General features: G+C 44.4%; 1 protein-coding gene across 1 annotated transcript in view; it reads left to right on the forward strand.

Moving 5' to 3' along the window:
• The window catches only part of Cacna2d3 (calcium voltage-gated channel auxiliary subunit alpha2delta 3), an 872,527-nt gene that overhangs the window by 428,065 nt on the left and 417,948 nt on the right, over positions 1-26,514 (forward strand). The window contains exon 10 of the mRNA XM_027947835.2: positions 24,751-24,840. Within this exon, the coding sequence (XP_027803636.1) occupies positions 24,751-24,840 (90 nt within the window). The remainder of the gene's footprint in view (positions 1-24,750; positions 24,841-26,514) is intronic.

Consider the following 26,514-nt stretch of genomic DNA (forward strand, 5'->3'; position numbering starts at 1 on the left):
AAGTGCCATCGGCAAGAGGTGCCCTCCCGTGCATTTTGAAATCTGCCCCATGGAGTTAACTTTGCAGGTGCAGCTGCCTTGGCTGTTCTATTTATAACCATCCAGAACATTGAGAATGCGATGAGGATAACAGGAGTACACGCGTGCCATCCCCTTACACTTGGGGTGCAGCTCCTTCCTTGCTTTCCAAAGCCTCTTCTTATCTCTCCTTTCATTTGTTCATCACAGACTCTGTGAGAGAGGAAATCAGACCCTTGGAGCTCATATTTGATAATGGATGAAATGAATCCAGGGTGACTTGCTCAGAATACAAAGGTGTTAGAAGGGAGCATATGAAATTACTATTTTTGTAGATCCCAGAATGGTCAAATGTCAGCAATTTCATGTGAGAGCAGCCTGCAAGTTCAGGGTTTCTATTTGATGTGGCTATGGCTACTCTGTATCATGGGAAGTGATATCATGTGGAACACAATTGGATTGATTGTGCTGTGGATTCCATTAGTAGGGAGCTGTATGTGCATGTACATGAGTCTTTTTTTTTTTTTCTTCCTGGGGCTTCAAGTAAATAAAGTAACTTGTTAATAAGAAAAAAAGAAGTTGGCAGCCCAAACAATAGGCTTTCATATGCAGATTATTCTGTCAAGGCTGAAAAACAACCTTGTGGCCTGTCTTCTAATTTGATAATTATTTCTGCAGAATTAAGCCTGTTGCCAATCCTGCTTGAAATGAGCTATGAGAAATCACTGAAGCTTTTAGTGCTGAGTGATTTCACTCTGTGCTTATCCTCAGGTCTGGGTCAGGTCCTCAGGTCTGGTTCATCCTCCCATCTTGGCCCCCCAGTCACATGGCGGAGCCTGTGGGTAGGAGGGGCACTGCCAGGGTCTCTGCCTCAGCTGTGATCACTGAACCTGGGGAAGACTGTCCAGATGCCAGGCTCAGACCCTATGCTCTGCTGGCCAGAGGCCCTATCTATGAAGCCAGCCGGCACAAGCTGTGCATGGCCCCCAAATGGTCAGTCACATAGCTGCCTGAAGCACTTTAGAAGCCGAAGTTGGTCCTGAAAGCATTTCCCAGGAAGGAGCTGTTTTCTCGCCAATAAGGTGCCAGTGATGCTGCCTGTCACCTCCTGGGGTAGGGCCTTGGAACAAAATGGCTTGACTCGGTAAAGGCTTAAAGATAATGGAAAAGACCACCTGGGAGTTTGCTCTCTCTCTCCTAAACCCTCCGAGCATCCATCCCTGGCTCTGTGTTTGGGCCAGGCTGCTAATTCAGGAGCCTCTTCTCCATTAAACATGCCCGCTGCACAAACAGAAGGTATTTCCACTTGGGTAGCTGTCTTTCTTATCTTTAGAGAGAGATGTTCTTCTGTTGGTAATACTTAGAAGATTTGTCGAAAGTCTAGCAGCTTTCATGGGTATTTACTTCAAACTCTTGCTGGGTCGAGCTGGATTGACCTCATTTAGCAGCCAGCTGGGTCTTGAAGGGGCGCATCCTACACACATCAGCTTGCCCTGGTTGGAGCTGGTTTCTCATTATCATTCCACGGCAGGGGTCAGAAGCCCCAAACCCAGCTTTTCTGAAAGGACCAGTTTTGGGATCTGCCAATTGCCGAGTAACCAAGATGATGTGGTGTGCTGTGAGGCACCAAGGGAGCTGACTTATAAATCCAGCCTCCTGCTGTCCTTGTTTTTGGCTTCTCTTCATTCCCAGTTGTGAAGAGCCCCCTACGTTGGGCTTCATTGTGTGTGTGTCTAATGAGCTGAGAGTGGAAGATGTGGATATTTGATGGAGCAGTTCCCCGGAGTACAGCCTGGACTTGAAGACTGGAGCCTCCCTGTCATTACGCTCCCTGAACCTGAGCTTCATCTCCCTGCCCAGAGATTTCTTCACTTCTGATGTATTTTCATAGAAATCCATTTGTGTGTGTGTGTGTGTGTGTGTGTGTGTGTGTGTTTGTGTATGTGCACGCACGTGCGCACGTGCACATGTGCGCCATCTGTATCGTGTGTCCAAAGTCTTGCACAAGGAATTGCATGATCTTAAGTGATTGCCCAAGACTGCACACTTACCTCATTTTCACTGTAGACATGTCATGCAGCATGAGACTTGGGCACATTTGATTATCTCCATCTGGACTTGGGAATTATCTGAATTCCCATTCTAATGACCAATACTTGCCTGGGCCTGAGAATTCCATGAACAGCATTTAAACAAATATAGATGTTTGATTCACATGAAGCTCACTAGATCAGAGCCCCTCAGCCTGGAGCCCTCTGATGTTTTTTTTAGCTTCTAGAAAGTCTTGTGGCAGTCTGTTCATCAGCCTACTGTTAGCCACCACTCTGGTCCAGCACAACTCCAAATCAAAGACTCAAGAGACTCTACAAGAAACTCTAGCATCCTTCCTTGGGTTTGTTTGAATGCAGAAGTTCCATGCATTTCTGGTCTCTTATTATTACTATCAGTCAAATTGAAATGTCTGACTCACTTAGGGAGTTAAAATATTAAGCACACTTCCAAGCAAAATGGTACATGCCTATAATCCCAGCAACTCCAGAGACTGAAGCAGGAGGATCACAAGTTCTAAGCCAGCCTCGGCAACTTCATGAGACCCTGTCTCAAAATAAAAAGGGCTGGGAATGTAGCTCCGTGGTTGAGCACCCCTGGGTTCAATCCCCAGTACCAAAAAGTTTTAAAAAATAAATAAATGTGTTTCATGGTTAGGAGTTGCCTTCTAAATATATTCATTTCTGCCTGTTCTTTAACACTGGCTAGTTTTAAATTGTTGGCATATTAATCTAACAAATGTGAAGATTTCTTTGCCCAGTAACCAGCTAAGAAAAGAAAAATACTCTTTCTTCATTTTAGCCTTTTAGGACACTAGTAAATAAAACTGGGTATGGATGACCACTGGTAGGCATTTGTGTAGAGACAAAAAAAAAAAAACAACTATGAATGGAGCAGTCCTCTGCTGAGGTGCCTAGTTCCTGTCCCTGTCTACCCTAAGCCCCAGTACCATCAGGAGTGCCCACAACCATGCTATGATTGGAATATATTTTTTTCTCCATTAAAATTCCACTTTGAGGTTTGGCCCCAGGGTGATGGTGTTGAGAGGTGACGGGGCCTTTTGAGAAGGTTTGGTGTCCTTATAGAAAGACTGGATAAATGAATAGGAATTGACTAGTTCTTGAGAGAGCAGGCCATTACAGTGAGCTGGCACGTCCCCTCTTTTACATGTGCCTCTGGTCTGCACATGCCTGCCTGCTTGCTTTTCCAACACGCACAGAGCCATTCCAATTCCTTACCAGAAGCTGAACAGATACCAGCACCATGTGCTTGGACTTCCAGAACTATGAGTCCAAATACACTCCTTTACTTTATAAGTTACCTAGCTGCAGGTATTTTGTTAGAGCAACAGAAAACAGACAAAGAAAAGAACCCAATATAAACTAAAATATAAAACTTCTTGTTCAACAACTTTTAAGAATATCAGCAGAGCAAGAGCAGGCCATGAATTCAATGAGGTGCCCTTCTGAGCACAGGGTGCCTGTTACTACACAAGTCACATTGCCATGGTGCCAACCCTGGGTTTGGACTCAATTTTAGTAGCTCTGATAATAAATTATTTCTTCTTTCCTACCTGTTTAAGAGGAGCCTTTGAAATAATAGTTAAATAATAATGGGAGAAGAGAGTTTTAAATTATAGTAAATTTTTTAATTTTTTGTTTTAAGGTAAAGGGACTGAGGTTTAAGGTGCCCAATTTTTATTATTTTTTTATTTTAAATTAATTGATTAATTAATTAATTTAGAGATAGGATCTCACTAAGTTGCTGAGGGCCTCACTAAGTTGCTGAGGTTGGCTTGAACTCAAGATTATCCTGCCTCAGCCTCTTGAGCTGCTGGGATTGCAAGCGTGAGCCACCATGCCCAGTGTTGATAATTTAAAAATAGTCATTTTAAAAACCAGTGTTTGGTTTGTTGTACTTCATTCATGATGATGTAAAACTTTATCTGACCCCGAGAGGAGACAACTTCTTTCCGTGCACCCCACAAGGGGACTGAACGGGGACCCTTCAAAAAACACCATTCCCTGTGAACAATAATAATGCACCAATAAAAAGAGGGGAAAAACACACCATCCTCATAATCTGGGATTTAAAACTCACTTGAAGCAGTGCAGTGGGTCGGGTTCTTCAGGCAGCCCTGGTGTTTGAAGTGCAAGGTGGTACCCCCACTGTTTGGTGTCACTGTCAACACATGTGTAGAAAGAAGAAATACCTGGAGATGTGGGTGAGATTCAGTCAACTCTGTCCTAATTGGTGAGTCGGTTGCATTTGTAGCTCTGGCAGAATCAATCAGGGAGCTGAGCTGGGAGACAGCCCTGGCCCTGCCCACCCCTGTGCTCCCCAGCTCTGATAACTCCTGCGGTTTGGCTTCAGGGGAGAGGGAGAGGAGCTGTCCTGCTTGCTTCCTCCTCAGTCAGGGCCCAGGGCTGGCCAATTCCAAGCAGTGCCTCCCAACTGTGTTCAGTTCTTGTTATTTCCCAGGAGATCTCCTCCCCGCCAGGCTCTCTCCATCCATCCAACCCTTTCCTTGCTTTCAAGGGCCACTCCTCTGAGGTATCTTGGAGGTCTTTTTGGCTCCCAGAAGACAAATTCTAACTACAACTCTAAGGCTGTGTCCTGAGCATCAGTCTGGCTTCCTGGAAGGAAAGGGCCATTTCTTCATCCCCTGTCCCCACACTGCTCTTGGTCCAGGGGCGGGCATCCAATGGGCAATTCTGTCCATCAGACCAAGATGGCACTGCTGCCACATTGGAAAGCAGCACTGAGAATGTGATTCCACAATATGAGACACTTCCACAAACACAGACATGCTGTGAAGAGGGGGCTCAGCCACAGCAAGGAGGCTGTCTGTGTAATGATGCTTTCACAGTAAAAAAAAAAAAGAAAAAAGAAAAGAAAAAAATATCCACAAAATAGCCAAGAATAAAAGAATATGGACAAGCAAAAGGAATAGAATTGTACATTACATGTAGTTCTATGATGAAAATGAACCAACTACAATATTTCTGTGTTTATTTGGAAGGTCATAATATATGATGCTCTTGTGCTTTAAAAAGGAAAAGTTGAATTGTAACTTACATAGGTGCCTTTTAAAAGTAACAGGAAGTTATGATCACCTTTATAGACCTGGAACATTCTGTAACATTTTAGATGACTGCACCTCATTCCCACCTCCTTATTGTTGAAGAGGTAGCTTACTTTCAACTGGGTTTGCTTTTATAAACAGTGACTGGGATGAGCATCTTTATGTACATATTTTTTTGATGAATTCTTCAGGATAGATGTATGGAATTAAAATTGGGCCAAATGAAATTTAGCTTTTGTACGAATGTAAGTCTTACCCCTGCCCATTGCCTCCTGCTCACGGGGCTGCCGCCGTGCTGCCTTCCATCCATCCTTTGAAACCACAGGATTTTCCCCAGTCCAGGTTCTTGGCACTTGGGTTCCTTCTGCGTGGAGGGATCTGGCTCTCTCACTACCTTAGGTCTCTCTGACCAAATGCCACCACCTCAGAGGTGCTGTCACTGAGCTTTCCGTTGAAAACTGCAGCCTCTCCATCCTCTCCCTCTGTGACATTTATCTCATATGCTTATCACGCTGAGTGATGTCCTGTCCTCTGTCATTTATTGGCTTCCTCACTTGTTGGAATATGACCTCCAGGAGGGCTCCTAACAGGTACTCAGTAAATGCTTGTTGAGGGAATCCAACAGATTGGAAGAAAGAGCCGAGTTTTTAAAGAGTAAAACTGAGTTTAGTTGGCAGAGAGCAACTTGGTGGGGCGGGTTGACTGTTCGAGAAGACCTCTTTGAGCAGGTGCCAGATGGAAGGAGACCTGCATGAGGCAAGCTTGCCTTGTGCAGGGCCTGGTCAGAGGTGGGCCGAGGGCACATCTTGGGCTATTCTGAAGAGGTCATGCATGCTCTATGTGAAAAAATTTTCAAAGCCAAAAGAATACCTCATATTGAGGATTGGCATAATGTGATTTGCATTAAAAAAAATCCTTTGAGTGCTACGAGGAGAATGGAGCACATAAGATAAGATTAGAAGCTGTGACCATAGATCAAGGTCCTTCTCAGAGTCCAGGTGCAAGAGAGAATGGCGGCTTGGGCTAGGATGGTACAATGGAGATGGCTAACAGTGAATGGGTCTAGGGCATGTTTGGAAATAGACATGGTAGGTCTTGATGGTGCATTGAATTTGGATAATGAGGGAAAGAAATTATGTACTCTTCAGAGGGACAAGTGCTGATTCAGTGGTGGCATGTGTGAGTGCCCATGCCCATGTGTGTATCCTGCATGGATAGACACTACACAGCACACATATGCTACATGAGGATATGCTATAGATGCAAGGTACCATGTGACTACATACTGACTAATGTCATAGTAAGTAGATTAGCCTGGGAACTTGGCTGCTCTTAATGGGGTCCTGGTTTCTTCCCAGGAAGGCTAGTCAGGTAGGTTCTGAAGTGGTCTAAGGTATCCACTTTAAGCAACAAGGGCAGTTCCTGGGAGTAGAGGAGCAATCAGGAGAGACCTGAAAACAAGGCGAGTCTCCCACAGAAGGACTCATAATATTTGTTCAGAAGAAGAGAAGAGATGGGATGTTGAAGGTCTAGGATGGAGTCAGGAGAGGGCAATCTTAAGAATATGTTTTACTCAGTTGAGTTTTGAATTTTAAGAATAAGGCTGGGCATGGTGGGACATTCCTGCAATCCCAGCAACTTGTGAGACTGAAGCAGGAGGATTGTGAGTTCAAAACTAGTTTCAGCTGTGATCCCAGCAGCTCAGGAAGCTGAAGCAAGAGGATCGTGAATGTAAAGCCAGCCTCAGCAACTCAATAAGACCCTGTCTCTAAGTCAAACATCAAAGGGGTGGGGGCACTGGGCACTGGGCATGTGGATCAGTGTTAAGCACCTCTAGGTGCCAAAAAAAATGGCATTGTCAGAGTCTGTTGTTATATAGAGCCACCAGCCATAGGGACTCAGTCTTTCACATGGCTTGTGTTATAGTGTCACAGTTTGCATCTTGTTTGCTTATGAATGCTGGGCTGACCTACATCCATCTCTGTCTTTTATTGCTAGTAGCACCTTTACTATTAACAATCTTGATGGGACCATTAGTTGATAAATCAAGGTCCCCTGTGCCCCTCACAAAAATGGTCAGCGAAGACTGTCTGTTGAGGACTCTGAGAGTCCAAGACAGGGAAGAGCTGCGAGAGGCCTGTTTATTCCAGTTATGGCACCTGCCTGCAGCTGGTGCCCTGAATCTTGCCATTGACTTGAAAACTCATCAGATGGCAAGCTACACTGCATTTTTACTGCTTGTAACCAAAGAAATGCTGATGCCTGGGCAAATGAGTGTTTTCATAAGTTAGAAATCTGGAAGGTTTTCAGTAAGAGTGTGGCTCTTATCTGCATGGCTTCTTGGAGGGGAGAGAGATGGGCTCTGGCTCCTTGCCCAGAATCCTTATTGGGTTCATGAATGTGAGGTTCCTGGATAATAAGGGTGACCTGTGCCTCTCATGGTCTAAACTCTAGGAGATGACTGCTAAGGAACGTGACAGGGTTGTTGCAAACTGTGATTTTCGAAGTCCCAGGGAAGTCTAAGCCAGTGGTGTTGGCAGAATTCACCAAAACCTTGAAAACTGTGCAGCCTGAGCCATGCTGGGGATGCTACAGTAATGTCCTATAGACTGGGTAGCAGAAGACAGCAGAAATACACTGTCTCACAGCATTAGAGGCTAGAATTCTGAAAATTGAGATGTTCACTAGGGTCTGCTTCCCCTGAAAATGTCTAGGAGGAACTTTCCTCTGTTCCCTCTAGGTTCTGATGGCTTGCCACCAACCTTAGTGTCCCTTAGCTTATAGATGTACCACTCCAATCCTGTGGTGGTGTCTCTCTTCCCCTGGTGGTCTGCTTGTAAGGAAACCAGTCCTATTAGATTAGAGGTCCACCGTACTCTAGTAGGATTTCATCTTACTTCAAATAATTACACCTACAAGAACCCTTCAAAACAAGGATACCTTCTGAGGTCAGAGGGTAAGGGCTTCAGTACATCCTTTTCCTAGGCCACAATTCAACCTATATCACAGGTCAAAACCTACTTGCTTATGATGGTTATGAGAACGTTCTGGTTTCTTGCCATGCATGAGTGAGGTGGCCATTGTCCTGTTGTGGACTCACCTTCTAATCCCATTGCAAGCCAGCCTCTGTTGTTCAGAGGGACACGGGCCACCGTTTCAGATACACAATGGTCCTTCCAGTCCTAGTACTTGCTCCTTTATGCCTTGAATACTCACATTTTAGTGACCATCCAACCAAGGGACCCCAGGCTCTCTATATCATTCTTTTCCACAAAACCCATTATCCAGAGCACTTGCTACAAGCTCCTGAACCTTCAACATTTATTTATTATCTTGCCCCTCAACTGCCCCACCCCATGCCCAATAGGAAATAAGTTCTATGAGGCCTGAGACCTTGTTTGTTTCTCCCACTGCCTGTCCAGATGCTCATAAATGTATGTGAGGATCTCAGAACAGTGCCACCAGTGAATCCCAGCCCATCAGAATTAGAAATGTGAGTTGTGCAGTAGAAGCCATTTTATATGCATTGGGTGAGACTTTATTGTAGCTCAATTTGAGTGACCCTGTCTTTCATCGTGACTTTAGATGCAGAATCCTCTCCTAGCAGAATAAAATGCATCTAAATTCTAAAATGAGATGAGACCTGAGTCTGGTCCAGGTCTCTAGCTGAAGTCACCTAGTCCTCTTTGCATGTATGTATATGTGTATGTATTGGTATTTGGGATTGAACTCAGAGGTGTTTAGCCACCGAGCCACATCCCCAGCCCTTTTTATGTTTTATTTAGAGACAGGGTCTCACTGAGTTGCCTAGGACCTCACAAAGTTGCTGAGGCTGGCTTTGAACTTGTGATCCTCCTGCCTCAGCCTCCCTAGTTGCTGGGATTACAGGCATGCACCCCTGCACCCAGCCACTCCTTATCTTTATTTGAAGGCAAAATCACAGCACAAATTGTGAGAAGGGGTTTATCAAGTTGTCTAAGGATCAGCTGCTATTCTTACTTGTCCATGTCCTGTAGCTCCCACCCTTCCTTCTCTTTTCTTTATTTCATTTTATATTTTCCATTCATTGGCCGCATAACAACAACCAGCACATTCCTCTTATGAGCTTCTTCTTCTTCTTTTTTTGTTTTTCTGGCACCTGGGATTGAACCTAGGGGCACTTATCCACTGAGTCACATACCCAGCCCCTTTTACTATTTTATTTAGACACAGGGTCTTGCTGAGTTGCTTTGGGCCTTGCTAAATTGCTGAGGCTAGGTTTGAACTTGCGATCCTCCTGCCTCAGCCTCCCAAGCCTTTGGGATTACAGATGTGCACTATCTTACCTGCTCTTATGAGCTTCTTGTTTTACGCTTTGGGGAACCAAAGAGCAGCCTTATTCAGGCTGATCAAGTCAGCCTTGTTACAACAGGAGTCTGGAACGGTTAGTGGAGAATGTCTCTTTCAGCTTCTGGATTCTCAGGTGCACGAAGAGGGCTGAAGCCAGAGGCTTCCCAGGTCCCATCCCACTGCCTTCGTGGCCCTGCATTTGTAGCCCTGGCCTGCACTCATGGGAACTTGGATGCCTGGAGCTGGACCACTGCAAGATAGGGCCTGAACTCCTCTCACCACCTCCCCAATCCCACTTCTCACCAGCTCTGAATATAAAAGGCTAAACTAGCATTAGAGCAAAATGCCCCTGTGCCCACATCCCACGATGTAGATGCCAGCTTCACGCTTACCTGAATATTGCTCTGATATTATTTAGACCCTCTTTATTTATTCATATGAGTTTTTGAAGAGTCATTTGTTGTTGTTGTTGTTTTAAGTTTGCTTTGGAAGTAAACTTGAAAATCTTCCCCATGTGTAGTCCTTGGAGCCAGAGGAGCAGTTACTGGACAAAAATTCAATTTTAAGGTTTTCACTGAAGTAGTCTTATACTATTGCCACCAAGAATGAGCACCATTGGGAAAATCCTAAGGCAGAGGCATTGGGGCTGTGCAGAGAGAGGATGTGCTTTCTGAACCTTCATAGAAAGTTTTAAAAATTCCCTTAATAGCAGCCGGTAATTTCTAGATATTTATTAGTTTCTGTCTCTTTGCTTATTACCATACATCTGTGATCCTATTGGGCTAAACTGGCAGCCCTGGTGTGTTTTGTTTTCCCTATTTTATTGATGAGAAAACTTTACCAATAAAGAGTCTCAGGGCTAGAACTGGAACACAGGTGGCCGGGCTCCAGAATTTGTAAACCACGTGACTAGAGGTAGACCACATGCCTGGAGGTTACCTCCGTACTTCTGACAGATGTGGCTTCTGCCTTTGGGGCTCCTGCTGTGATTGCTGTGGCTTTTGGAGCTTTGAGTGTCTTATAGCTCAAATATCTTTTCACAAGAAAGTACCAAGGATGTGTATTATGCCGGGAGGCTGAGGCAAGAGGATCTCAAGTTCAAAACCAGCCTCAGCAACTTAGCGAGGCCCTAAGCAACTCAGTGAGACCCTGTCTCAAAATAAAACATAAAAAGGGCTGGAGATGTGGCTCAGTGGTTAAGCACCCCTGAGTTCAACCCCTAGTACCAAAAAAAGAACGCAGAATCTATTGTGGAAGTGTGTTGTTAGAGTCCTGCTTGCCAAGGAAGGGACTAGTTGGGCATGGGGTCTAAGAAGTGAAGGGATCCTCCCGTGACACTGAGGTTGTTGAGGGCCTGGGCTCTGGTATTTGCTGGTGACCTTGAGCAACTTACTTAACATCTTTGGTCTGTTTTCTGACCTACAAAACAAGGGCTTAGGCCCTCTGAGAGTTGGGAAGGTATTATGGACTAAATTGTGTCCTTCCATATTAATATGTTTAAGGACATATTAATGTATGAGGGCAGCTAATGTGATTGTATTCAAAGATAGTGTCTTTAAAGTGATAATTAAGGTTTATTGAGGTCATAGGGTGGGGCCCTGATCCAATATGATTGTTGTCCTTAGGAGAAGAAGAAGAGAAATCAAGAATACATGTTGACAGAGGAAAAGCTGAGATGACATGTCAATGAGCCAAGGAAAGAGCCCTCAGGAAAGAACAAACCTGCCCACACCTTGATCTTCCAGCCTCTAGGACTGTAAAATATACATTTTTGTTATTTAAGCTGCCTGGTTGGTGGTTTTTGTTACAGCAGCCATAAGCTGACTAATACAGAGGATAACTCAGGTAGGAGGTGAAGGTGTTAGGAAAGTCTTAATTCCCACTGGCACATCATCTGTCAAGGGTGGCTGTGGAAATCAGGCATCTGACCATGTTTTCTACAAAGAATGTCTATACCATGCTTCTCTGTTTTGATTGGACACACTGGAGTTTCTCCAAAAGGCTTAGTTCAAGGATGAGATGTTATTAAGTGAGTTGATGGGGAGCAGGAAGAGGAGATTTTGTGGCTCCACAAAGCTTAGAAAGGACAGATTTCACAAATTTTAAAATTTTTGCTGCAGAACTTCTCAGAACCTGAAAAAAAGCTCACATATGTTGTGAGTCTCCAAAGGAATTAAATAATTTCTTTCCAAATTTTTTTCTAATCAAGTAAGTTTTGTGGGTGACAATTTGGGAAATGCTGTTGTGTTAGTTTCCTTGGACTGCCTTAATAAGGTACCATAAAATGGGTGGCTTAAAATAATTCAGATTTCTCATCTCTTGAGTCCTGGAGGTCAACAGTCTGAAATCAAGGTGTGGGTTGGCCATGCTTCTTCTGAGGCCTGTAGGGAGGTTTTTCATGTCTCTCTTAGCTTCTGGTGGTGGCTGGAGTTCTGTGGCATTCCTTGGTTTCTGGACATATCTCCCCAGTCTCTGCCTCCAACTTCATCTAGCTGTCTTTTCCCTGGGTATGTCCAAACCTGTGTCTCCTATAAGGACACAATCATCCTAGATTAGGCGCCCAGCCTCATGACCTCATATTGACTTAACTAATTACATCCGCAATGGCCTTTTTCCAAATAAGATCACATTCTAAGATATTGGATGTTAGGACTTCAACATATCTTTTTTGGGGGACATAGGGAAAAGACACAATTGAACACATAATACCTGATATAAGTACTTGGCAGCTATTGGAATAAATGCTCCAAGAATCTTAGTTTATTACCTTTCATTTGTTTGTTTCTGGATAAACTGCTCATTTTAATTTTGTGTTTCTTTTTAAAAAAAATTTTGTTCTAATTAGTTATATACATGACAGTAGAATGCATTTTGACACATCGTACATAAATGGAGTATAATTTCTCCTTCTTCTGGTTGTAAATGATGTAGAATCACACAGTCATGTAGTCATATATGCACAAAGGATAATAATATCAGATTCATTCTACTATCCTTCCTACCACCATACCCTCTCCCCTCCCTTCACTCCCCTCTGCCTAATCTAAAGTAACTCTATTCTTCCCTAGCAGCCCCTCAATTCCTTATTGTGAATTAGAATCCAAATATCAGAAAAAACATTTGGACCTTGGTTTTTTGGAATTGGATTATTTCACTTAGCATGATATTCTTCAGCTCTGTCCATTTACCGGCAAATTTCATTCTTCTTTAAGACTGAGTAATATTCCATTTCTTATATATACCACATTTTCATTATGTATATGTACATGTACCACGTTTTCTTTATCCATTCATCTATTGAAGGACACCTAGGTTGGTTCCATAGATTAGCTATTGTGAGTTGAGCTGCTTATTGAGTTTCTTAAGGCAGAAGATTTTAATCAACAGTGCACAGCGGAATCACATGTAACCCTTTTTTCTTTTTTTAATAGTACTGGGAATTGAACCCAGGGGCATTTTACCACTGAGCTACATCCTCAGTCCTTTTTAGTTTCATTTTTTATTTTGAGGCAAGGTCTTGCTAAGTTCTGAGGCTGGCCTCGAGCTTGTCATCCTCCTGCCTCAGCCTCCTGAGTTGCAGAGATTACAGGTGTGTGTCACCATGCCTGGCCCATGTCATACTTTTTTCAAAACTCTCCATTTCCATTCCTTGTCCATCCCAAGATTCTGATCAGTGGGAGCTGACAGATGGATATTAATGCAGATTTGTTTCAAAATCACAACATTTGAGGGACTAGATGTGACTCTCATTAGCTTCCATATTCCAGAGCTTTCCATGTTTTAGATCCAACACCTCTTTTCCTCCTGGCTTTCTCCTTCACCACACAGTGGCCATGCCATCTTTGTGAGGATGTGGTTAAGCACTCATGCCCTGGCATTGACTTAGAATCCAGGGAAGGATGTGTAGGGGAAGGTTGGGTGGGGGGTGGTGTCCTAAATGTGTGGCTGGGTTTTCAAGTCACATGATGTTTCTAATTGTCAATCATTTCTCAAACCCTATTTCTGCTTCACGTACTTTTACGAAAATTCTTTTGCTAAGTGTATTTCAAATGATTCTCAATTCTCCACATTTCAATTTATGTCCCACCTCCTAAGACTGCAGGGGACTTTCTCGCCCCAGAGGGCATCGTCCCGGTCAGCTGGTCTTTTTATATTTGTCCTCAAGATCCCCGTGATTCGAGTCATTCAGCAGTGGAGTCCTTTTCCCTCTCAAATGCTGTTTTGTGAATTCAGTGTGCTTGCTCTGTGCTCATGACAAATTTTTTTAACCCGAAAAAGCAGGGGGCACAGGGCCTTCCAGTCCCTTCCCTGACGGGACATCAGAAAAGGGATGGAGAATGGAGCAGAATCTTCTCAAACGTGGACAAGAGTCCCTCTCTTGGTGCAAGTCATACTTAATACATGGTACTACCTTGAAAGTTCTATTCAGGTTTTGCTGAGATGTGGAAGGAGAAGAGGAGGAAAAGAAAAAAAAAAAAAAGAGTTGGTCCCTAGTATTATTGGAGTCACCAGCATTTTTGTTTTAAAAATAAACGAATTCAGTGCCCATAATGTTAAAGCAGTGTTTACCTTTTTAAAAAAGATTGCATATCATATTAACTTACCCTTTGGAGGATATGGAAAAATAGACCCCAGGGCACTTCCCTTATCTACAACTGTTCCCCTTACCCACCCCCCTGCCATGTCTGTGGTAAGTTGGAGCCTTAGTCATTGCAGCGGGATAAAATAGAAGCCCAGGCCTCAGCCAGAGGGAAGGCAGGAAGGGAAGATGGGGAGAGCCCAGAAGGGACTCCCACCTGGCCCCCACCTATCACTGGGCTGTGTGTCCCCAGTACTGAGCCCCCATGATCTTTATCCCCACCCTTTGAAAGACATGGAAAATAACAACCCTCAAGGGGAAGGATAGAAGAATGGCCTCTCAACCTTTTGCAATTTTCCTTCTCTACAACCCTTCCCCTGACTGCCCCAGGTCTCCCTCCAGCTGTAACCAACATGTTTCCTGCTGGGACTCAGCCCCTGTAAATCCTACAGCACTCAGACCCTATTATAGCCAGTGGCCAATTTCCCTCTCGAAAACCTGCCCCTCCATTGCTTAATAATAAAGCCTCACTGATCGGTTGAGGTCTGATTCCAATTTTTTTTTTCTTTCCTTCTGTATTCTCTTTCATTTGCTTTCACCCGCAATGTGCTATAACACATTCTCTCAAGGATGCCATTAACAAGGGTGAGACTGAAAGACAGTGTGCAGGTCTGCTCATTGCTGGTGTGTCCCAGGACATGTGGGATTCACAACAGCACTATTCATTCTGCCACCATGTGGCTGTCCCAGGGTTGCCTCCTTGAGTTTCCTTAGAGGCTCCTTGGAGGTGAAATGAGGTCCTGCCTTCCGTATCTGGCAGGGCTGGAAGTGGGTTCCATACTGTGTGCCCCCTATTGGAGGAGCATTTCTTTTTCTTACATGGCCTGATGTTTTGTGGTTAGTTATCTGCTTTAGTCAGCTTTTTTATTGCTGCAACTAAAAGAACTGAGCAGCACAATTGTAGAGGAAGAAAAGTTTATTTGGTCGCTCAGGGTTTCAGAAGTCTTGGTCCACAGACAGCTGGCTCCATCGTTGGGGACTCAAGGTGAGGCAGAACATCATGACCGAAGAGTGTGTTCGAGGGAAGTGGCTCACATGGTGATCAGGAGGCAGAGAGAGACTCCACTCTCCAGATGCAGATATATACCCCAAAGGCAATCTCCCAATTCTCACCTCCTCCAGCCACCCCTTCCCTGCCTTGAGTTACTACTTAGTTGATCCCCACCAGGGGATTAATTTACTGATTGCATTAAGGACCTCATAACCCAGTCATTTCTCCTCTAAACCGTTTTGCATTGTCTCACACATGAGCTTTTGGGGGACACCTTCCATTTAAACCATAATAGTATCATTGACTTAGAAGCCAGCAGGGTCTTTCTCGCAGATTTAACAAGGAAGCACTCTTGTGGAGCCTTACCACCCCTAGAACCATTTGTTCTAGAGACTCATCTTCATAGTCCACTGGAATCAGGATCAGCCCCAGAACCCCGAGTCACAGAGGGAAAAACCAGAGGGCTTTGTGAAGATGAAGTCAGGGATCCCTGAGGAGGGCCTGAACCCCAAATAAAGGATGTACTGCAGCACCTGCATTTTTTATATTTATGAAGATTGTTATACCCATGTTAGAAAATATTTTGCTTTTTTTCTCTGCATGATGGGAATTATGGTTTTCTTTCTGAAGTCCTTTTAACCCCAATTAAGAGTTTAGAAGAGATGTGTTCATTAAATACACGAAACCCCTTCCTTCCGAGCTAAAACGCAGATAACCTCCAGAGCATTGGGAAGATGCCCAAACTCTGGGAAGGGATAAGTCCTGTTTCTTAGTCTGACGTTGCCAGCCTGTTCAGCACCAAATGAGAACTTGATTTGTGAACCAGCTAAAATGGCCCAATCCACAGTGGCAGACAAGACCGGACCCCTCGTTTCTCCTAATCCCGCCTTGCTGGGATAAGTGATCTGTGTTCAGAGGAGGGGCCCCTGGTCCTGCTGGATCTGAGAGGCAGAGGTCTTAGTGGACCACTGTGAAAATGGACCACCCCCGGGATATGAAGAAGCGCTACATGAACAGCATTCTCAGATGGGCAGAAATTCTAAATGTCATGAGGCTTCCCCACAAAGAGGACCCGTGCTGCGAAACTTAGCACAGTGGATATTTAGTTGAGCCGTGAGGCCTCTAGAGGGTATGTTGTATTTATTAATTTATATGTCTACCTGTCAGGTCGACTACATAATTACAACCAGGTGTTTTGCTTTAGAAAAATAACTTGAATATTTAAAAGAACTATAACTTTAATCTTTCAAGAATGAGTTCAAAAGACAGAAATTGGTTTTTTCCTTTATCATCATGTCATAAGATTCCTTCTGGGAGAGATTTTTTCAGTTGTTATTTCCCTCACCAGTGATTAAATCTTAATTTTCTGGAATAGGAGCATGCATGTTGTCTATAAAGCTCTTTGTTGATTTCATGTCCTGTGGTTGAATTTCCTGTGGATTACCACTGTTTTGTTTATAGCATGTAAATGGCCCTGTGTTTTGAGGTCCATGTTCCTGTTTAATTTATGGCCCACCTGCTGCTTATCTGAGGGTCTCTGAGATCAGCACATCTGTCCCATATCATGAACCACACAACCTGATATTCAGTCTTTGTTCTGAATCTGAAGGCCTCTTGATCCTTAAACAACCATTCTGGCTCATAATTTATTGAACATGAACTCTAAATGCCTATAAGTTCCAACAGAGTCGTTTCCTTCCTGGATCTCTGAGCCCAGGGTATACCCAGGGTACACCAGGGCCTCACACCTGCCAGGCATGCGCTCTACTATGGAGCCACACCCCCAGCCAAGTGATTTGTCAGATAACTAAATAACTCAAGAGGGAAGCTTCTTTTTCTGCAAATTTTTCATCTAATAAATGAGGAGTGGTGATGGAATTAAAATACCCCACCATGTCACACCCCTAATGCATTAACAAATCTAGGCATCAGGCATCAGTGGCTTCCATCAATGCAGGGAGGCCACCAAATACTTGTCTGAGGAAACATCAGTACCATGAGTGACGTTCAATACCAAATAAATAAATGGCCCAGCTGCAACCTGATCAAGCTGCTAAATCTAACAATCTGTTAAATGACACTTCAAGAAAACAATCAGTAAAATAGGGACTCTGGAATATTCTCCATGACCAACAACCTGATTTGTTCAACAACAACAACAAAATCAGAGGAGGAATAATGGAGGAAGTAACCCTAGCATAAGAGACCTCTCTGAACTGATCACAATGATATAGACCTCATTTGGATCCTGATTCAAACTATGTGACTCTGATTGACATTATATAACATGTGTATTAAGGTCTTGTTTGTTAAAGTCTTTTTAGTTCAGACACATATATTGCAGTGAAATAGTTATAGATGAACTAATATAATGTGTATCAAAATAAACTAGGTGGGGGTGTATTAGTTATCTATTATTGCTCAAAACAATGAACACTTACTATCATATAGTTTCAGGGGTTAGGAGTCCAGGTGTAGCTTACCTGGGTTGTTCTGGCTCAGGGTCTCTCATGAGGTTGCATCAACATGTTGGTGGGGGCTCCAGTCTTCTGAAGTCATAGGTGTCCTACTCATGAGACCTTGCGCTTCCTGGGTGCTTGCTATATGCTCACTCTGCATTAAGTACTTTGTATTACCTCAATAAATACCCACAGTACTCTGTATTACTTTATTAAATGCCTACAGTACTTAGCATTAAGTACTTTTTATTACCTTATTAAATGCCACAGTAGCTCTGTGTGTGTGTGTGTGTGTGTGTGTGTGTGTGTGTGTATATATATATATATATATATATATATATATATATCCCAATCATTTACCTTCTACGAAGTGGCTGAACTATTATTACTACACATATATACTATGATGTGGGCACAAAGGCGTTCACCACAGTAATGGTTGAAAAAAAACAAAATCCTAGGAACATAAATACTTAGTCAGGGCCTAGGCTAATAAATATTTTATGTCTCTAAAAAGTACAGTGTCATACAAGCTATTTGTTTATTCTCAGACTTGAATGAGAATGGAAGGAATTGAGAAAATTAAGTTTAATACTCCTATTAAGTTTGACAAAATAGAGGGATCATTGAAACAAACATGTTTTAATTGAATATAAGTTTTGTAAAGCTACACAAATCTACCAAGTGATTATACCCCAAAAGCTTTTAATTTAATTGTCTCCTGGGGTCACTTGTCTATGCCAAAATATGCCCCAGAAATGAACGTTGCCACCGTTCCAGGGGTGAGTGTGGCTCTGTCCTGGGTCTTTGCACCCACCTGCCTGCCTCATTGGGCAGTAGCTCTGAGTTTGGTGCAGAGGGCGGTCAGCATGACAGCACCGGATGGTTTGGTGAGGATGAGCCATTGGCATCCACAGAGCCGCATCTGTTTCACATGCTCCCTGGATGCTGGCTGTAAACACATTGCTTCAGAGCGGAGGCATCCACGGAGCTGGGCACCATGTTTGGAATTAACTGAAACTCTGACTTCTGTCAGCTCTCACACACCAGAGCTGATGGAGGCGTTCTTCCTGAGAAACAAATTCAAATCAAATCAAGGTTTTCACGAAGTTTATGAAGGATGAACTTGGACCTTTGGAAATGTCAAAAAGACGTGCTGTTTACACACACACCACGTACCTTGCTGAGACAAAGCAGGTGCTGCTGTCCCAGGAAACCTATGGGGTGTGGCTTTCCTCCATCTCTTGAAGGTTCACAGAGCCTGGATCCTGAGGTGCTCTTCTAAGTACAGGTGACCTCATAAGGAGGACCATGAGCTCATGAAAGCCTGCAGTCTTGCTCTGGACACCATCATTAGCATGTCCCTCTTAGCAGTTCCTTGGGAATGTGGACTGCCTAAGTAGGGTACCGTTCTGCTTTGGAGAGTTCCCAGTTGTACAGGATCCCCAATTCTGAGCTCACTACCATCATCTTGCATGGAATAATTAGCGCTTTTGCCATTGAAATGAAGTTGGAGCTAATCTGTCTGATGTACCTGGTATGAAATAACATTCATTGTTCACATCCAGGATTTCTATCTTGTCTCTAATTTGGCTCTGCCATTAAGCAGCTGCTCCCTTCAGACACTTCAATTTGTTCTATACAATGGGAAGGAGAAACAGGGAATGGCTTCTACACGGTTCTATCAGTGTCTGTACTTTCTCCCCCAAATTGCAAACAGCTGGTTGGTCCTGCCTCTCTCCTACCAGCTCTCTTGGGACGTTCTGTTTTTCAACTTTGAGAAACACCATGACCCCACTGGAATCAAGTGGCAGTCTGATTTACAGGAGCCCGGGCTTGGAGGTGACCAGAGCACGAGATGGTGCCTTTCCTGTACAATGCACTGACTGTGCAGGGCCCTACACCCCAGAAGCAATTGCAAAGAAAAGGCTGCAAAATTCAGCCTCAGGATTTCATGGGCTAAGTGGGAGCATGGGGGAAATCGTGGATAGGGTTGTGGGGTGTTTTGTCAGAAGGAATTACATCAAGACAAAGAGCCCATATTTACATTAAATAATCTCATGGCATTGGTGTCCGAGTCAGATTGGAAGACAGGTGTGGGCACCTTCTGGGTCTCTGATGAGCGGATTTTGCACTTTGCGTTTGGACTGCCGAACTATCAGAGGCTTACTTGGAAATCTTGCCAAGGAGGTTGGCATGAGAGAGACATGATCATTGGGACACTGCTCATCTACACAGCCTGACCTGACTCATGGAAACCACATCCCTCTTTTAGGAAGGCAGGTGGTACCATGTCTGGTACTGTCTAGCTCTGATAGAGCTGGAAATTGGAGAGGCTATGCAGGGCTCTCTTATAATGCCTTAATTTTAGTTTGTCAGTGAATGCATACCTTGCGCCACCTGACAGTCACAGTGCACAGTTATTCACTGGAGTCAAGTGCATTTGAGAAAAAACCTTCCCTAGAGCTGCCCAACAGAAGTCCATGTTTCTGGGACATTAAAAATGCTGTGTGTGAATGGGGCAGTGGGCACCCAGGCGATGTATCTCCATGGATCACATATTTGCTTCATTGTTCCATTGGGCTTACTTAACAGACAGCACATTCAAAGGTAAATTTATTAACAGTTTCAAAACAGCAGCAGCAGAGCATGCAACCGTGCATGGGGTCCTTCTCAGCATGGGTTCTGGATCACTGAATAGGTCACATACTCATGGAATCAGCCCTGGACAGGATCATGGTTTTACTGTATGCTTCACTTTTTCATGGAAAGGGACAGCTGTGTCCTGTGTGTGTTAAGGGGCTCTATTGCACAGGGCTGTAGGTATGGGGCTTGGTACTTTGAAACCCACTCAGCTTTATACTTGCTGTGCCATCTTGGGCAAATGATTTCTCCAAACTGAGAGAAATTTTATACATATTAGCCTATGTATAAAATAGGGCTGTGACCTTTCTTTTAGGGGTGTTAGCAGGATCAGGTGAAATAGCATATTAAAAACACACAGTGCCTGGCATGCAGGTGGTCACAGTGCCAGGGTTGGCTGGTGTTGGAGGATGTGGTGAGGCAATTTCAGAAAACTTCCCATGGCCAAGCGTCCTAATGGGTATGAATTTCATTCCTAAGGTCTGCAGTTCTTGAGCAACCCTGATGGGTATATCACGGATAGGTGGCTATTAGCTCTCATTCCCACTAAATATGTCTGTACACCACAGCTAGGACCATGGGCCTTCAGGGATCTGGGGACAGCAGGGTTATTTTGTCTCCTGATGTCCACATTGGACTCTACTCCCCCATTTTGGATTGGGAGGACTCAGACATTTATTATAATCACATAGGGAGAAAATATAAGCACTGTTGTCACAGAAAGAGGGATCAGTATAATTCAACTAAATCAAATGCTGGTGGAAGGAGAGGTGACTTCCCCGGGATCCTGCGCTGGCCTGGACGTGGCGACTGTTTGGCAGAGATAAGCGAGCTCTGTGGTGCCCGCTGGCTCCTGGGCACTGGCAGCCATGGCGCGTGCGGGTTCATCTCCCCAGGCATTAAGCTACACTAATTGCTTTGGAAGCAAGGCCTTTTCCTGGGCAGCAGCATATGTTGCATGAGTCGCCTGGAGCAAAGATAAAAAGCCACCCTCTTCTTCTGTTATTGAGGTTTCAGAATAAAATGGAACTGTCACCATTTCCAGTAAACTGTTGATTTTAATTCAGAAAGATAGTGAAAACTGGCCACCTTCTGGCACAGCGTTGTTGATCAGCTCCCCCTTACCAGTCCTGAGCCTTCTGTCCTGGAGCTGGCCTCTTGAGGACACTCGGGGCTTGGAGTCAGTGCAATCAGCCTTGTTCCTATCCACTTGGACAACCTGACCCTTGAAGGGCAAAATAAGTCATTTTCCAGGGTGTGTGAGATTATATAGTTGCAAATCAGGAAGTTGACCTAGATGTTTGAAGAATAAAGCTTTCTAGGATTTTTTTTTTTTTTTTAATATTCAAATACTGAAGACAGTTCCTCCCTCCCTCCTCCTTTTCTTTTGTGGAAGGCTTAAAACGTTTTTAACCCACGATGTCTCATCATCCCATACATGGAAGACCTAAAACAACTTGCGCACTGAATACATCATTCATGATAACTTCGAAATACATATTTGTGTTTTTAGAGTTCTATTCTTTTGAGAAAAGGAATAGGTACATGATTAGTGGTAATATTGATTCATATTATTGATAGTATTAATATTAGGAATGATAACAAATTTTAGTAAATTCTAGACGATAACTGCCAACCTATTTTAATGCATATGTATCAATTTCATTGATGGATTTGCAGAATTGAAAACTTGGGGCTTAATGAGTTAGTGAACTTGGAGATACACCTATATGGTATCATGTATGTATAACAGAGTTTGAGGCAATGATACAGGTTGAGACAAAAGCCAGAGAGTGTGGACATGAGATAGTAACAGACTCACAAAGATAATGGGTGATGTTACCTGGGCAGAGCCCCCATCCACAAAACCCTAGTTTTCTTCTAATCACTTCTGCATGTATCAAATGGGACCCTAACTAAATATCCTCAAGATGGCTAGCACCGGCCACTCTCACTTTCCCTGTGGTGACTACTCAGTTGCTGCTCTGACGCTGATTTCCTTCTCTGCCATGAACCCTGGGGGTCAGTCTTTTCTTTCAGTGACTGTGAAATGAAAACAGCCTCATCTTTGTCTTTCACTAGAGTTCTCTTGGATGGCGGCTTTTTCCTGCTCCATACCCCTATGCATTAAGAGGGAAATGAGGGTGCAGACAAGGGAGGTGTCTCCTTCAGGCTTTGGAAAGGTAGAGGGGGATTGGGAATCAATTCCTACCTGCAGCTCAGAGGCCTTGGGCTCTTGCTGTTCCACCCCTAAGGTGGTGCTACCCACTCCCACTCCCCAGGGCAATACCCTGGTTGGAGCTCATGCTGCTTGTCACAGGGCACAGCAGGTAGATGGGATAGCCAAGACTAGAACTCAGTTCCTGACTCCTAGCTCGGTTTCTTTATTTTTCTTTTTTCAGACCCCACAGGGTCTTTCTGCCAGTTGCTTATCTACAACAATGATAATGAGATGGCATTAAATGTAATTTTTTTTTTTTTTTTTGTACTGGGGATTGGACTCAAGGGCACTTAACCACTGAGCCACATCCCCAGCCCTTTAAAAATATTTTACCTGTAGACAGGGTCTCACTAAGTTGCTAAGGCTGACTTTGAACTTTCGATCCTCCTACCTCAGCCTACCAAGCTGCTGAAAATACAACAATTTCTGAATCTTACAGTGGCAACAATTGGGAGTAGAGGAGAAGAAATCAGTGGTGTGGTGAGAGATGCAGGGCAGTCAGCAGGTGGCTCTTTTTCATTCCAGACACTGCCCTTCAGGTGCCCGTGGCTAGAATTCACTTTTAGCATCATCACAGATGATTCTTGGCTGTTGGCAGCCAAAGCAGTGGTTGCTAAGCCATTAGGCACGTGAACGCTGAGAGCCTGCTGTGCATGAAGCGCCTTGCTGTGACTGGCACAGGCCCTCAGTGAGCCACACAGTGCCATGCCACCATGCCAGTGAACAAGAAGAGGAGAAGGGTGCAGAGGTGAGATGAGGAGGATCATTTTTATATGGGAAAGCTCATCAGAGATAGTGTCTCACCATCCAGGATCTTCCTGATGTTTTGGATAACTGTAGGGACCCTTTCAATTAAGAGGCCCAAATCCAGCTAAAATTGGTTAAGCAAAAGGGCAAATTTACTGATTCACTTACCTGCAGAGGAACTGCAGGGATGTTTTCAATTAAGAGGCTCAAATCCACCTAAAACTAGTTAAGCAAAAGAGCAAATTTACTGATTACCTCATCTGAAGAAGCTAGGCCTGGATGGAGGGGCTCAGGTCATGTCATTATAAGATCCCATCTCGGCCCCAGCACTGTGGGCTCTGCCATCCTTGGCTATCACCTTCATCTAGGTGAGCTCTTTCCCTGCAGTGTGAGCAGGTGATTGCGGACACCCCTGCTCCCTCCCTGTCTTCTCAGCAATTGAGCTGGAAAGAGAATTTTCTCTTGTATTCCAGGAAAAGTCGAGAGATTGGGTCAGTTTCTTTGTGTGACTGTGACTGGCCCTTAGGTTAGAATTCACAGATCGGACAGGCCTGATAAATGGACCCACCCATTCATCTGGAAGGGAGAAAGATTAAACTCATCCCGACTGTGTAAAGCATGGAGGACAGAAGGAAAATCAGAAGGGGAATGGGTACCAGGCAAGAATCACACATATCCACTTGGTACAGGCCTTAGTCCTTCCTCTGACTCACCATTAGACACTGGCATGAGGAGGAGAAATGACTAATGCATCTATGGGTCAGTGCTATTCAGGACTTTCTGCAATGATGATAATGGTGGTGTTCTTTCATCTGCACTGTCCAGTGCAGTATCCTCTAGTCACATGTGGCCAATGACCACTTGAAATGTGGCCAGTGCTATTGAGAAACAGAATTTTTAATGTAGGGTAATTGTACTGAATTTAAATGTAAATAGCTATAGTTGGCTCATGGCTTCCATTTTGGACAGTGTGGCTCTTGGTGGAAGTCACATCATGGGAAATAGTTCTCTGGAAGGCAAGAGCTAGTTTTTTAGAAGAGTGGGGCTGAGGGTTACATGCAGTCCTAAAGACCAGGCTGTTGATTTGGTTCAGGTTGTGGAGGAGGAGCAAAGTGCAAGGTGGATCTGCATAGCATGGGGGGAAGTATTCTAAGGGATGAGTAGTCTGGGAATGCCTCCTGGGGCAGGAAGCAGGTGATGACCATACTGAGACCCCAAAAATAGGTTAGAAAAAGCTTGGCAGGGGAGCTAGAGGATGGGCATGTGCCAAGTCGTAAAGTGGTCAGGATGGGTCAAGAGTCCCAGGAGATGAAACTGGAGAGTTAATTTGGAAATTCACGAGATTCCGTGTTTTCCCTAAACTATATTCAAAGCTAAAATGTGAATATTAAAGATAAATGTTATATCCAATGCATTCCTTTGTTTTGAATGTAGAAGGAAAAAAAAAACAGCTCTGATTGTGTGGGTCTAAGTGTCACCGGTCTTGCTGTGACATGTGCCTATCCACTCAAGGCTGGCATTTCATGTGACAGGATGGACACTAATGGCTTTTCTGCCTTGTTGTTTCAGCACTTCAGGGAGCATCTGGACAAGCTTTTTGCCAAAGGAATTGGAATGCTGGATATAGCTCTGAATGAGGCCTTCAACATTCTCAGTGATGTAAGCTCCTCTTTGATTTGCTTTTCTCATCTCTGAAAGAGTAACTGTGTATCGCTGTTACTATAAGCCCTGGGGGTGTTCTGAGTATAAACAGGCACACACATGGAGTGACATCTATGGCAGGGATTGAGCCGGAGCTGGAGAACCAGCCAGAGGTTATTCAGGCCCCTTTGCAGCTAGAATCCAGGTAGCTGTGCAGGGAAGGCTGGTGCCATTTTGCAGGTGAGCAAACTGAGGCTCAGGGTGGATGAGTCTCTCATTCAGTGTGTGATAGGTAATTAGTCTGACTTCCAAATTTAGGTTTCTCATATTCCACTTTTCTGACCTCTCAAGCCAAGGATTGGCCCTAATTTCTAGAGTCTTTTTTATCCGAATCTGTTGGCACAAAGAAGGCCAGTTCCACCTCCATCCTGAGCCAGTATGAAGACTACAGAGGAAAAGAGAAAAACTAGAAAGGCAGGGGCCACAGTCAGTCCCCTTAGTATAAACCTAAGGCTGTTCCCTCTTGCCTTCCTCCAAGGTGATTAATATTTATGCATGGGTTTGTATTTGGACATCTCTGGTAAGAGCATATTAGTGGTTTAGAACATAGTTGGACGAGTCAGGGGGCCAGGCTGCCCCTTTAAATTCCCGTTTGAACACTAGGAGAGTGTCTTCTTGGGGTGCGGAGCTCTGAATCTTAGCAGACTCTTCCCACATGATAATGTTGAAAAACCTTATCACAATTTTGAAAGTTCACTCAGTTTTTATCTCAAAAACCTAGTGGGCCAGGACAGGGGGAGTTTACTCTGAGCCGCAGGATCTATTTTTGGAAGTCTGTCCTGCAGTGGGTTTTTGTTTTCCTGCTGTCTGGCCTCAGCGATGGAGGAGTGGGTTGGAGAGTATGTGGGGTTAAGCTTGCGACCTCTGGGGTCAGGCTTGCTGAGCTGAGAGGCAAGGCTTGCTGTGTGACCTTGAGAAAATGATTCTCAGTCTCACCCTTATTTTCCTCAAGTGTTGAATGGGGACAGGATTAGACCCAGCACTGGCCAACAGGAATTGTGAGGCACGGTGTAAAATGAAAACACAGGGACCCTTGTTCACAAAGAGTTTTAAGACAGAATGTCACATTAAATATGGAGCTATGTGGGGCTGTAGCGTGGGCAGTTGTGCTCAATGCGTGCCTGCAAAGCCCATCTTGGGAGACCCTTTGTGTGTAGGGGGTGAGAGTTCGGTGTGACGACGTCATACCTGGTTGCTTTTAGCAGAGTTGTGTGGTCTGGGTGTGCCATCACAGTGACCACCGAGACAGGGGGCAGCTGCTACTCTCATTGGCTCTAGACACAGAGCCCACCCTAGCCTGATTCTCATTGGCTCTAGACACAGAGCCCACCCCAGCCTGACTCTCATTGGCTCTAGACACAGAGCCCACCCCAGCCTGATTCTCATTGGCTCTAGACACAACTGCACCCATCCTCGACTCTCGTCCTCGACTCTGCTCTAGAGGCAGCGCCCGCTCCCAGATGCTTTACTCTATACCCATGTCTGTGAATATCTCCTTCCCTAACTCGCCCTCTCACTTTACCCTGCTCTCTTTTCTTTTTCTTTGTCCATTCCTTCCATTCCTCAGTTGTGCTTTTGGACACTCCTAAGCCAGTGACATACCCAGATGAATGCTGATTGGCCAAGATCTCC

Source organism: Marmota flaviventris, chromosome 1 (assembly GCF_047511675.1).
Source record: "Marmota flaviventris isolate mMarFla1 chromosome 1, mMarFla1.hap1, whole genome shotgun sequence".
Lineage (NCBI taxonomy): Eukaryota > Metazoa > Chordata > Mammalia > Rodentia > Sciuridae > Marmota > Marmota flaviventris.